Raw genomic sequence first — 15226 nt, forward strand, 5'->3', positions numbered from 1 at the left:
ATTTTATGACATTTTATAAAAAAAAAATTTTTTTTTTTAACAATAATTCGTCATGTTGTATCTAAAATTATATATAATTAAGTTTTCGCTTGCTTGTTATGTGCCTGTAACCCGTTCGTATTTCACGTACTTTTTTTTTTTATTAGCTTCGATTTTATAAGTTTGCTGTTCAAAATCACATTTACACGAAAAAATGTTTTTTTTTTTTTTTATTTATTGGAACAACTAGGTAATGAAATAATAAATTTAGGCCCATTTGGGAAATTTTAATTTGAAAACTTGATTTTTTCTTCTGATCACAAAAGATATGATTTGAAAAAATATATTTGTATTTTTTGATATATAAAAAATTAATTGAATTAAACCTGGTTGATCCAAAATATTTACCGTGTGTAAAAAAATTTTTTTAAAAAATCCTTGTCAAAAATTAGGGTTTAGAGCAATTTTTAATTTTATGAAAAATGAATATTTAGACACAATAATTAATTAGATATTTAAAAAAAAATAAGGAAAAATCGAACGGACAGTCAAAAAAAAAGTTATTTCACATTTTTGTATTTTTAATTGAAAAAACAAATAATAATAATAATTTTTACTTGAAGTCATTAAAATTTTAGAAGAGGATTAAAATCTTTTTACAGTAAGCACAAACGATTGATAATTTTTTTTTTTTTAATAGTAGAGAACAGGACTAATAAAAATGATTTTTTGAAAATTATATTTTTTTATTGAAATATGATTTTTTTTTTTGACTAAAATCAATTTTTTTTTACAATTAACGTTTCGAAACTGGATTTTGTTCTTTCTTCAAAATTTTATTGTGTCGATATTGTAATTGACGTTTTTTATCATGTTTGTTTAAAAAATTTTGTAAATTTTGAAAATTCAAGGTTATGTTCGCTACATAGTATATTATAATATTTTTTAGTTAAAACTTTTTTGAGTTGTTCAAATGTATGTTATTTTTTACAAAAGTTAACTTTCAAAAAAAATTTAAAATTTCAATTAATTGTGATAATAAATAATAATAAAATGTCATGATTAAAAGCAAAAATTTGTCTCGAATCTCGATTGGAAACAAAAAATAAAAATTATTTAAAACAAGATTTTGATTTCACATAATTTTTTCAGAAAAGTGGTAAAACTATATATCTTTCAAAAATTGATTGAAATTTATTTTTTAAATATTCTAATATTTATTTTTAAAAAACGAATTTCTAGTTTAAGGTTATGTTATGGTCAATATTTTCCTTAAAAAAAAAAGTTGATTTAAATAATTGATGGTTGAAATTGTTAAAAGTTAAATTTACACTAAAACACTTTTTTAATTAGAAATTATATTTTATCAAAAACTACTAAAATGATAACATTATTATATGAATTAATAATAAATAAATAATACCTCAATAAAAATGGAAAACGAATGTAAAAAAAAAAAAATTATTATACCAAAATAGTTGGATTAATTTTTGTTTTGATTTGTCTGATTCTAAATATAAACAAAAACAGCTCTAAATTTTGATACGAATTTTTACAAAATTTTATTAATATAGAAACATTTTTCTTATTGTGATTATTTAAAAATAATGAAGCTTTAATCTTAAATCAACATACATACACTTATTGCATTTAAAAAAAATAATAATAATTCCTGCAAAAAAAAAAAAAAAAAAATGTAAATTAGAGGAAAAGTAATAAGTGATGGAGAATTAGGTAAATTAGGTGGAAAAAGTAAAATAATGAAAATTGATAATAAATTATTGGCGAATTGTTTCAGGTGATATGTACTCGAGACAAACAACAGGATCAGGAGCTCCTGGTTCAAGTAGCAGTTCAGCTAAGACTCCGGATTACAGTGGGTATTCCGGTTATGGAAGTTATGCGGAAACAAGTTATCCACAACGTTCTTATCAAGGCGGAGAAAGCAACCAAGGTGGGTATGCCGCCAGCGCTCCTAAACCCGGCCAACAAGGCTTTGATTTCAAAGAGTGGCCCACCTCATGACCATTTTAATTTGTTCGCGACAGAGTGATGCGCTAAATATCGACTTGACCATTGCACGCGTGAAATTTAAATTCTCATCACATGAATTGAACACACAGATGAAATTTTTTTCCAAAAATTGAATTAAAAAAAAAAAAAAGAATGAAAAAAAAAATACTAGTTGTGCTCTTTAATTTAATATTTTTTTGTTTTATCAGAAGCAAACTTTTTTTCCCGATCGATTCATTTAAGAGCAAAAAAAAATTGATTTTCCAAATATCTTTTTAAAAAGATGAGACATTCATGTGTGAAATTTTTATTCACGTTGCATTGGTTTAAGAACAAGAAGTAAAATTGAAATAACAAGCGATTAAGAAGGTTAAAAAAAAAAACAAAACAAATAGATAAGTTGTAACGAGCGAGCGTAAATCGTCGACAATGTCACTGAAGCGGCAATTAATGAGGTGAACGAATAAAAAAAAATATTTTCTCTTCATTTTTTTTTTTTTTTAAAAGGCACAAATTTTTCTCAGTTCCTTCACCTCCACCGCAGATGTGGTAGGATATAAAATATGTCTGTAATAAGTATATAGTTAAAAAAAAAAAAAAAAAAAAAAAATGAAAACAAAGGTCGCATCATCGAAACAACTTTCCCTCTACAATCAAGATTATTATTAATATTATTTTAGATAGATCGTAAAAAAAAAGAAATTGATTAAAATGAAACTGATTAAAAATAAGTAACTCTTAGGTTTTTAAACTATATAGATAGAATCGATTTATTATTAATAATATTAATGTTGTGTATGTGACATTGACAGCAGGACGTAAGGTTCCTCCGTGATCTTTTTTATAATATAGTATTTTACATCCTGGCAATTTTTTTTAAATCTTTTTTTTATTTTTTTTTTGATAAAAATTTTCCTTTTTTTATCGGAGATATCCAATTTTTTTTTGTCTATTTAAAGAATTGTATAGTATTCTTAATTCGTCGTTCGATTTTTTTTTCCTTTTTTTTTTTTTTGACTGATCGTATCGATTTTGTCGTTCTTTTTTTTCGAGAACTGATGTTATTATAATTTTACCTTGGAATTTATATTATAGTTATTAGAAATATTTAAGACGACGATTGTTATTATTTATATACCTCGACTAAAAAAAAAAAAAAAAAAATTACTATAGTACTACTGCTACTGTTACTATTACTATTTACTATTACTACAACCAACACCACACTGCTAACACGTATTTTTTCCACAAGATTGTTATTATTCTTCCACAAAATATATAAGAAATTTGTAAGATCCTTGACATATTTTACGAAGTTTAGATATTGCTAGATAATGAATTCAGGATAATATTACAAAAAAAAAATGTGATTGTATTGTAATTCGATGATGGTAGAGGAAAAGTGGAAAAAAATTTTTTTTTTGGAAAGTTTCGAATGCGATCATTTTTGTATTTTCAGGGGCGGGAGGTGGGGGGTACGCATCTGAAAAGTCTACCTGATTAAATGTATGGCTTAATTATATATTTACTCTATAGGAATTACTACTACTCTGTAGACCTTAATAAAAAAAAAAAAATAATAAAATTTTTTAATAGAGCGCTCTCCTACGCTCACGTTTATTACTTAATCGAGCCGCGTTTACGCGCTCCTTTTTTTTAAAGCTTATTTTTTTTTTTTTTCAATTGAAGTCTAGATCTGGAGTCAATTTTTTTTTTATATATATATATATAATTTCAAAACTCTTTATATTAAAGAGATCGGATTTTAGGTAGAGAATTTATTTTTTTTCTATTCTTTATTTTTTAAAAAAAAAAGTTCTTTACTATTAAAAAACTATATTTATAATAATATTTTAAAATAATAGTATTTAGTGCAAAACAATGTAAGTTAGAAAAAATCAGATTTTTATCTAGTTATTAAGATTTCAGATTTGGTCTTCGATTTGTAATTATGAAAAAAAAAGAAAGCAATTTGAAAATACGCGGCTCGTGATGAATTTAAATAAATCTGGGATCAATAAATATAAAAAAATATAATTTCAAAATAGGGAGCTCAATCAAGTCGCCAATATTTAATTTTTGTAACATAATGACACAACACAAAAAAAAAAATAAACACTTATTCACTTAAGCTGCGTCGCAAAAAACTTGATTTTTTTTTATCAAGATTTTAAGATATAGAAGACGCATTAAATTAAAAAAAGGATATCCAGGTTAGATGTACTATGTACGATTTACGATTTATCATTACTATTGTTCTTAAATCTTCGAATAAAAATAAAATAATTAAAAAAAAACTAAAGAAGTCTATAAATGAAAAATAAACATTCGAATTAAGTAAAAAATAAATTTAATATCTAATAGAAACATTCTCAAAGAAATAAATCATTGTAAATAGAATCGTTTAAGGGGTTCGCGAGGAAAAAAAAAACAAAGATTATTAATTATTATGACGCGTCATAAATGTCGATTGATAAGTAAAAAAAGTGACCAATGACCCGAATAGTGAAGGAAAAAAAAATATAAGAACTATTTAAAATATAATTAATTGACGAGTACTGATTCTAATGAATAGTATATTTATATTTAATGAGATATTATTAATATTTTTTCAAATACAAAGATAATGAAGTGGAAGAGGAAAAATGACTTATTACAATGTAAGTTAGGAATTTTCTTTTTTTTTTTTTTTTTTTAATTCTAATCGTTATTAATATAATAATATAAACTGTCCGAGGCACGTTCAAAAATGTAACGTCGCCTTTACTCTCAGGGTTGTTGCTAATTTTTAAATCTTCCCTTTTTAAGTCATAGCCTCTATTTTTTTTTTTGTAGTTTTGTACTGAAATTCTAAAAATTTAACAATTTCTTTTTTATATACTTTTTTTTCTGAAAATTTGATTTAGTAATTTAGTTGTTCCTATATCATACGGAGAGATTTTTTTTTTTTAAATTGAATTTTTCTCTCCTTTTTTCCCCGCGTTGACTAATGTTTAGGGTTAAACATTTGTAAAAAGGAACATAAAAAAGAATCTTAGAATAAAGAACAGAAAAGTAAAAGTTAAGATGGATAAAAAGTAAAAAAAAAAAAAAAAAAAAAGAGCATTGAAAACCTTTTTTTAATCTTAGTTGATACGTACATAAAATGCAATCGTAATATAGTAACAACGCGAAAGAGTTTTTTATATTAAACTGATATCTATTTAAATGAAGTTAATATACATATTATTAAATTTGGGAACTACGGTTGACCCGCCCAACAAAAAAAAAAAATAAAAGACTGGTTATATAACTAATTGCTGTAAAATTTAAAAATATTTTTTACGCGTATCTTTAAAAAAAATAGCGTCGTCCAATCTGTTTTTCATTAGAGACACAAGTTTCGCCTATTAGTGTAATTTTGCATCTATTGCTACTTTTATTATTAATTATTATTATTATTGTTGTTGTAGCACTCGTTTAAAACACCAAAAGTTAGGTCCAATTTTGCCCGTTTCTTTTTTTTTTTTTTTGTTATATTTTAAATATATATATATAGTTACATTATTATATATATAATATAGAAAATACGTAGATTGCCTAGTAACAAGAATTTAATTTTGAGCTTCAATTTTTTTTTTTAAGTTATACACAATATATATTTATATATAAAGATAATTTTTAATTGCTCATTCCGTTATTTTTAAGAAAAGCATTTCAGTGACGATGATTTTTTTTTTCACTACTGAACAAAGGGGGAAAAAAAAAAAAAATGTTCTATAATTAGATTATAAGACAAGGAAGAAAAATTCTAAACTTTAAATAAGGAAAAATAAACTTATTTTAAGATTCAAAATAAAAAATTCTAATTTAGAGAAAGGAAAATATTTTGTTTTCTTGTATGGGAAAGGAACGGACAAGAAGGTTTAAAACTTGTTTTTTTTTTTAAGTAAAATTAATCCTCGCCTGTAAAAAAAAAAAAAGAAATTTACACAAAACACAGATTACACAAAAGAAAAACTGACAAAAAATTAAATTGGCAAAATTTCAGAATGAGTTTGAAAAAAAGATTTTCAAAATTTCGGTTCTTTTTCTGAATTAAAAAAAGAAAAAAATCTTTTTTTTTTATTTTTTTAAAAAATACTTGCATGGACGAGTTGTTATATATGGCATCTAATATGTAAGATCATAATAAAAGTGATTGATCGGCTCCCAAGATGCTTTAGCTCGAAAGATTAAGGTAATAAACGTTACATCGGTAAAGATAATAATAAAAAAAAAAATAAATAAAATTACTGTAATAATTGTCCTGTATACTTGTAACTTTTAGATTTGTATTGGTAAGATCGTACCCCCTTTTTTTCTTAGTTTTTTTTTTCTTTTTTTTTGTGATGAAATAGACACTAGGGAGTAGAAATGAAAAAAAAAAAATTTGTGCATTACACAAATTAATATATTTAAGAATCTGTTTTACGCTCGCTCAGTTCCTATTAATAATCAATTGTCTTCATGTCTCAAAAACATAATTTTGAATATTGATTCTCTGACTTCGAAAAAAAAAAAAAAAAAAAAAAAAAAAAAAAAAAATTGTTGCGCGCATGTGAAAGAAAATGGACAGAAAATGAAAACGAAAATTAATACAAAAAAAAGGAAATTGAAAATAATGAGAAAAGAAAAATAAATTCCAAGTCAGATTAACTTTTATTCATTTTATGAATCAAGTCGATGTGCATTAGCTCTTTGAAAAATAAAAATGAAAAAGGGAGAGGAATAATAATCACGTGTGAAATTTATATTAAAAAAAAAAAAAAGAAAAAAAAAACAATGTCAGAATGACGTTATATACACGTTATTTAAAATTATGAATGAAAATTATTATATAAACGTATACATAAAAAAAAAAAACACTTAACACAAAACATTCTATTCATCGTTACATATACTACTCAACCTGTCTTAACCATATATATAGGATTAATACGAAATTTCAATATCGTATAAATTCATATTTAATAAAAATATAATTTTTATTCTTTTTTGATTTTTTCGCTTTTAATTCAAAAGAGATTTCGTATTGAAATTATTCCTTTAAAGTTGTCGTCAAAAAGAGATTTTTTTTTTCCGGCAAAATTAGCAAAATTTTGCTACATTACTGAGAAATAATTAATTATTAATAATTAATATTTCGTAATTCTTTTTGACGAAATCCTATATCATTTCTATACTTTCCTTTCGTTTTATATTTGAAGAAAAATACGAGAGAAAGAGATATTAAAAAAAAATTTTTTTTTTGGGTGGCGGGAATAGAAACAAGATTTCTTAATTAATTAAATATGTAAAAAAAAATGTCTGTATGGGAATAGTAAAAAAAAAAAAATTCTGAGAATTTATGAGACAGAAAAGGGAATTTACGCATGTGTTTAAGCTATTTTAATATTTTCATTTTAAGAAGCATTAAAAAGAATTTTTCGATTTATTGGTACATTGAAGAAAAAAAAATTACAAAAATAATATGTATGTATATATATTTTATATTTATAAGTATATATATATATATGCATATATATTATATATTTGTAAAAACATTTGTCTATTATTACTATATAATAATATAAGTGGTAAATCTAGCAGTAACAGAAGAGAAGAACCAATAATTATGATATAAAAACATATTTAAAGTGCTACAAACTCCTGTTATCACATCAGTAATGCTAATAGTCATTTTATTACCACTATCATCACTATTAAGATATTAACATAAATATGACTTTAATCGCCAACATCAACACGCAAAAATAAAATAATAATAATAATTACTATTCCAGTACATTATAATATAATATATATATATTGATAATATTACCACTGATTACTGATGTAATTGTAACACTTTTACATATAATTATTATAAAATAACAACTTCGATCATGGAGTTGAGGTTCAAACCATCAGAGTACTACAAAAAACGAACCGTTGTATGGACTGCAGTTAATAATATTAAATATACTATATACGTTTTCAATAATTCTTATATATATATATATGGAAAAAAAAATATATATATATATACTTTTTACGTTTGTGCCTCTGATTTCGAGAATAATAATGTTGTCGTCATATTTACCTTAATTTTTTCTTAATAAATAAATATATATAGTTAAATAGCGTTTGAGCAAATTATCATGCCGTGTAGAGTCATAAAATTTTAACATTTAAAAAAAAAAATTTTTTGAATTTTTATTTTTTTCAACACAAGGTGGCCATAAAAAAAAATTGAGAAAACAATCGGAATAATGATGTGAATTTTAGTTACCGTCCAAAAACCATTGTTTTTTTTAACTTTGAATTTTTTAAAAATCTTTCGTTTCAAAAATTATATTTCAATTTTATTTGTGATGAATTATGCTCGATTTTTGCTTATATTTCACGTTAAAAGTTCTTATAGAGAAAAAGAAAATTTGACCAAGAATTGTCGAAAAAAAAATTTCATTTTTTAAAATAAATCTTTCTAATATTTTTTTTTTGTCTAATATCAATTTTTTCAAAATAATGAATATAATAATATTTAATATTATAGGATATTTTTTTTTTATTTGAAACAAATATTCAAGTTTCAAATTTTCCATAGATGAAAAAATTTTTCACTTAGGATTTTTGAACAAGTAAAATTTGTACTAAATAATTTTATGAAAATAAAATTTTGCCGATAAATTTTGTACAATTTATATATTATTTTGATATATGATTTTTTAAAATCACTTCTCAAATTTGTTTTCGCAATTTTTGGACAAATTTTTTTTTTTAATTTTACGTTAATTTTTCTTAAAAGTTGAAATTCGGGGATAGAATAAATTGTCCATTTCAATTTTCAACAAATTATATAACAAAAAAAAAAAAAATTATTTTCAATATTAAAAATTATAAACTTTATATTTACATTATTTTGACATATAATTTTTATCGAATTCAATAACATTAAAAAAAAATTTTTTTTTTTTATTTAATTCAAACTAAAAAAAAATTCAATTACTTAAGAAATTCAATTTTATAAAAATATCAAACATACAAAAAAATTAAATTTTTTAGAATTCATTTCTTTTTTTAATTCAATTATTTTCTTATTCTTGTATTTATTTTATGAATTTGATATGATTAAATGTAATATTTTATAATTATAAATTATATTATACCTATTATATTATATTATATTATATTATAAAATAAATTTTCTTTTTTTGAAAGTTTCGTGCATAAAAGAAATAACGATTTAATTAAATATATTCTAATTTGAGAGACATTTTTTAACTCATTGACATAACCTCAAACTAAAAAATTGTTTTTAACAAAAAAATGGAAATATAATATTAAAATAGATTTCATCAAATTTTGAAAGATTCAGTTGATTGATTTTTAAAAATAATTATTTTTCTCTCTAAATCTGAATTAGTAAAAATGTTTACTAATTTAAATTAGTGACTCACTTTTTGCTTTAGAATTAGTTAAAAGTTACTAATAATTAGTAAAATTTTACTAATTGAGAAGCAAAAAGTAAGTTACTAATTGAAATTAGTGAACATTTTTACTAATTCAGATTTAGAGAGTAAGTAAAAATTTAAAAGATTCTCTATACAATTCTGTTTTTTTTTAAATTTTGTTAACAATTTTTTGTTTAAAATTTATTGAAAAAATATAATATTTGTTTTTTTTATATGTTTTTAACTAAATATTATTTAAAACAAAAAAAAATCAAACAAAATTTTAGAGAATCTTTTAAAATCCAAAATAAGTAAAATTCAAAAAAATTGGATAAAAATTATAATTGCGTTAACTAACTTTAAACAAAAAAACATAAAAAGATGAATATTTATTATTTAACAACAAATTTTTGTTTGAAAATATTTTTTTTTTATAATTATATAAGTAAATCTTTCAAAATTTGATAAAATCAATTTTAATTATAGTCTTAATTATTGTTAAAAACAACTTTTTAGTTTGAGGTTATGTTGAAATGATTTAATAATAATTAAATTGCAATTATATTTTATAATAATTAAATTTACATAATATGTGTAACAAATAAAAAATTTTGAACTTACAAAATAATTTAATTTAAAATATTTAAATTTTAAAAACCATTGAATAGAAGCACATTGTTACATTTAACAAATTTTTTGATTACACATTAAAGGAAAATGATTTTTTTCATCCATATAAAAAATAAGTTTTAATTTAGAAAATCTTGAAATTTTATTTAAATCCGGAAAAAAATTTTTAATTTAAAAAATTTCCAATTTTTATTTCAAAAATTTTAATGGTCACCCTGTAATAATTTTCCTTCTTAGGGGAAAATATTTTATTCATGTATTTCAAGAAAATTTGACTATTTTTTTTTTTTAACTATACACTTAAATTTTTACAATTTTTGTAACTACATATTTTATTAATAATTTACTTTTATCAAATAATGCATATTTGTAACACAAATATGTTGAATTAAATTTAAAAATTAATAATAAAGAAAACTATTATACGCTTTGTCACAGTTTCAAGTTCCACCGCTCAATATATAATTATTATATTAATGTAAAGAAAAAAGAAAAAAAAAGAAACATTAGTGAGTAATTAAAAGTGAAAATTGCCTTAAGTCGTGTTTAGCGAAATAGCGTTATACAAAAATAATTGGAGTCATTAAGAAGTTGTTATAGTAAATTTTTCCACTTTTATATTTAATTAAGAAAAACTCTTTTAAGAATTATCGGAAACAAATTGAGCACATTATTGATCCGCTAAATTCATTAAAATAGTATTTATTCTTTTTTTTTTGTTTTTTATAATAATAAAAAAAACTAATATTTACATTTAAAGCATAATATTATATAATAGTGCCGTTATAAAATAATTTGAGAGTCTTAATTATCGACTGCTCTTTTAATAAGTCCATTTTTAAATATAAGATTTTTTTTTTTGTAAAAATCATAAAAGTTTGAAAAAGGGATTGTGAGAGAATTTTTTTTTTCCTAGAAATTAAAGCATTTTTATATACCTCAAAACAGTTTGTTAGTGCGATGAGTTTAAGGTAAAAAAAAAATAGTTTACTCTTTTTATACTTTTATCATATAATATTTTATTAATGAATTTATCCTCCTCTTCATATATAATTTTTGTGATATTGAAATAATTTTTTTTTCTTTTACAGTTATTAAAACTGTAATTAATAATAATAAATACAAACTGTTCTGTAGAAATATATTTAATAATTACAATAAAAATAATAAATTGTACTATTAAACTAGGCAGGAAAAAGTGAGGGAGAGATTTAAAGAGTGAGAGCAGTATAATAATTTAAAAATAAGAATCAACATTTATTTTAGTAGCTTTCCAAATTTAGAATCAGATTGTTGTCAACTACGCTTTTTTAGATTTTACGTATAATAATAATGATAATAATATTAATAATAATAATAATACTAATAGTATGTTAATTAATATGACGAAATGTAATTTAAAAAAATTTAAACATTCTGATTCTAAGTGGACGTTGCTCAGTTTGTATTTTTTATTCTAAAAAGAAAAGTATTAGAAAACATTTCACTTAAGGAAAAAAAAATCAAGAACTTGATTTTGATTTATTATAAGTTTGTTTTTATATATTTTTAGATAAAAAATATATTAAGATTTTAATTTTTAAAATAATAAACTCATTAGACTGTGAGAAATCGTGTAAGAGGAAACATTTTTTTTTTTTTTTAAATCGGCAATTGAATATTTGCTCAGCGCAGGTAAGATTTTTTTTTTTTTGTTAAGTAGGCAATTTCTCGATTTACGCAGGAAAAAAATAAAAATGAAACATCGTTGATAACTATTGTAAGAGAAGCCTTAATGTTTAAATAAAACTCGGATCTTTTTTCGTCAATAAGTCAGTCTCTCTCTAAATAAGTCAGTTGGGACCCGAAAGATAAGTTTTCAAAATAAGTACTAGTTAGTTGATATAAAGAATAATTATTCTAAGACAGCGCAGGGTTAGCTAGAGATTAATTAGCGAACAGAGGGTGAACCACAACAAAGCCTTAATCGATAATTTATTCTCGGGGTTAAGATCTTATACGGTTAAGTAGTCGCGAAAGTCGAGGCTGGTGAAATGATATTGATATTAAAAAAAATAAAAAAAATAAAAAGTGAAAAAGAAATATTAGATTACATTTAAATAAACGATTGTTAATTAAGAATCACAGAAAATTAATTGTTAATTGTGTATTATATCCATTGACCAGTTATAAAGATTGTATCGCGCGTCAGCTTAAATAATAATAATGATAATTTAACTTTAAAAGAAAAAAAGAAAAATGAGTAAAAAGAAAGCGGCGTTTAAAAAATAAATCGATATTAGCTAACTTATATCAAATACCCGTTGCATTTAATACGAAAATATTTCATACGGGGTAAATATGACTATAACATTTATTCGTATATATATATAACATCCTTGCGGATAAAATATAAACGTAGATTTATAATAATAATGTGAAGCCGTAGATTTATGAGAGGTTTGTGACTTACACTTGGTCCATCACACTTTTAAACCAAAAAAAAAAATCTTTTCAGCCGAAACGACATTTTTGATAAATAAAAAAATTTGAATAATTTTTAATAATCATAGAGAGGAAAATTTTACGAAAAATTATAATTTTAATTTTTTTTTTTATTATACAATGTGGAAAATCAAAAGTGTCGATTTCGAGTTGTATCATCACAAAGCCAATAAATACAAACACACTTCTCTTTAATTTTTTACATTCAAATTTTTATCCAAATTTCCAATGACAGGGCAAAAATAATAGCACGTTGCAATGTTAACACGATTAAATGTTTGCATGCGCATTATAGACAATTAAAGTATTTTTTTTTTTAATTGATAATTGTTTGAATTTGCAATTTTATGTGACACGATTGTGACAAAAAGGTCCATCGATTAAAAAAATAGAACAGTCTTTCAATTTTATTTTTGTACAAAAATAATAATAAATTCCTTCTCATACGATAAGAATGTAAAAAAAAACTTTTTTTTTGAGTTTAAATTAAGTAGTTATAAATTGAAAAGAAATAATAATTATATTATTTTTTCAAAATGTACTTTGGTTGCGGTCGTTAAAGCGTTTGAAATTGCGAGTTAGGTTTGCGTTGTGCGTTCGAATCTCCCTGGTGTTGAAAATTTTTTTTTTATTCAAATCTATACTTATTAAACTTCTTAAATAAATTTGTTTTTGAACAACTTTGATTTTGAAAAGAAAATTTAAAAAATTCCGGTGTGATTAAATTTAAAAAAAAGAAGAGAAAAAAAATTCTTTTTAATTTTTGATTTTGAAAAATAATGGATGAGCTTTTTAATAATTTGATATTTTTAATTTGAAAGAATAATCCAAATATATAAAGCTTATAATATAATTATATTTAATTTATAATTATTTAATTTATATTCAAAACAATAGAGGTTTTTCAAATTATTTTTTCAAAAATAAAATTGTCAGATTACAAAATTTTAAGTTTTAAAATTTTCAATAACTTTTTCAAGCCTTTTAAAAACAAGATTGCAATTTTTTTTCTTATCGACGGACCTAAAACAAAGTTAAAAATTTACGTCTCACTTGAAAAGGTTTTTAAAAAAAAATATTTGCTAAAACAAAAATTAACACTTCACAAATACATTTTTAATTTTTATAAGTAAATCATTCGGGGATACTAAAGAGAAAAAAAATTACATTGAAAGAAATTTTTTTTTTAAATTTATTTTTATGGTATTGTTAATCGTACTTTCTATCAGGGCTTTTTTTTTACCTATAATAGAACTTGTGCTTTTTCTCTTGTGTCACGTCACATTTGGAAATATTGTTCATTGCACTTAGGTTTAGAAATAATAAAAAAAAAAACATGGAGACTGTAAAATGCAAGTGTCAAAGTACTGCTATAATTATCACTACGACTACCATTATATATTACTATCTAGTTCAATTAAACGAGAATTTTATTGTTATATTGTAATTAATACCGCTAATAAACACCGTTACTACTTTCATGATAAAAATACTACAGCTCCTCGAGGCTAATTTTAAGTTTTTATAAGGAGAAACGTAGTATTAATTATTATATAAATTATTCGAAAATCTATAATTAATAATGTCGAGATTTATAAAATAACATACACACATACACAGGACAATTTTGAGAGTGAGTTTAGCTGTAAAGAAAAAAATAATAAACAGAGAATAATTAATCGTACATACTTGGACTCGTTCTTTATTGATAAATATTATAATTATTTTGCAAAAAAAGAATAGGTGGGTTGGGGGAACATTTTTTTAGAGAGTCAGAAAATGAGTTTAGAGAATATAAAATATAAAAATAAAGACAAAAGCCTAATGGTAGAATAGTAAGATGTCACAAAATTTTTTGTTATTAATTCACAAACACTGCAAGGTGCTTTTTAAACCGATTTAATCTAAAGTTTCTGGCACCTTCGATTTTCTTCTTGTTTTCGATTCTTGATCATAAATACATCATTTTTCAATAAAAACGAAAATATTCTTTGGAGCCATTTTTGAAAAAAATCGATTTGAAAATTCAAAATGAGAAAAATTCAACTTTTCATCAAGAAACATTTATTTTAGAAAAAATTGCATTAAATGGAATTTGTAGATATTAAAAAAAGGAATTTTTTTTTGTTTTTACCAATTTTTTTTATAATTAATAATTTACCAGAAAAACGAAAAAAATTAATATAGTGACAAGTTCATTACGTCCTGTCGCCTTCAGATGGCAGAAGCATGCAGGGAGCACAAAGTTGCAGCTGTTATTATATTACTTTCTTAATTTTCGTTTTTCAAAATATAATTTTTTAAAAGTGTTGAATGATCTCTGAAATTCTTTGGCATTTAATTATCGCCCTATAAAAATGGCACTGAACGTGAAAATGATAAACATTAATTTTAATAGTATATCTAGCATAAGCTGAAGTACGCAACATTTATGATAAACGATTTTTAAAGAAATAATTTCTAAAATGAAAAATTCTACAATTTTTTGCCAAATAATTTTTTTTTTTTATAATTTTTTGATTAATAAAAACTACAAGGAATATTTTTTAGGCGAAAAATTATAGAATTTTTCATTTTTAAAAATTGTTTCTTTAAAAATCGTTTATCATAAACGTTGCGTACTTCAACTTCGTATATTTTGAGCATGTGTGATAAAAAATATTTTT

At 22.2% G+C, this 15226-nt stretch overlaps 1 protein-coding gene across 3 annotated transcripts in view; it reads left to right on the forward strand.

Annotated features, from left to right (window-relative positions):
• LOC127285625 (heterogeneous nuclear ribonucleoprotein 27C) overlaps positions 1-15226 on the forward strand; it is a 41394-nt gene that overhangs the window by 18262 nt on the left and 7906 nt on the right. For all 3 annotated transcript variants that reach the window (XM_051311767.1, XM_051311751.1, XM_051311759.1), the window contains one exon: positions 1778-1933. In XM_051311767.1, the coding sequence (XP_051167724.1) occupies positions 1778-1933 (156 nt within the window). The remainder of the gene's footprint in view (positions 1-1777; positions 1934-15226) is intronic.

This window comes from Leptopilina boulardi, unplaced genomic scaffold, assembly GCF_019393585.1.
Source record: "Leptopilina boulardi isolate dan_hultmark-lab unplaced genomic scaffold, ZJU_Lbou_2.1 LbouV2_121, whole genome shotgun sequence".
Taxonomy (NCBI): domain Eukaryota; kingdom Metazoa; phylum Arthropoda; class Insecta; order Hymenoptera; family Figitidae; genus Leptopilina; species Leptopilina boulardi.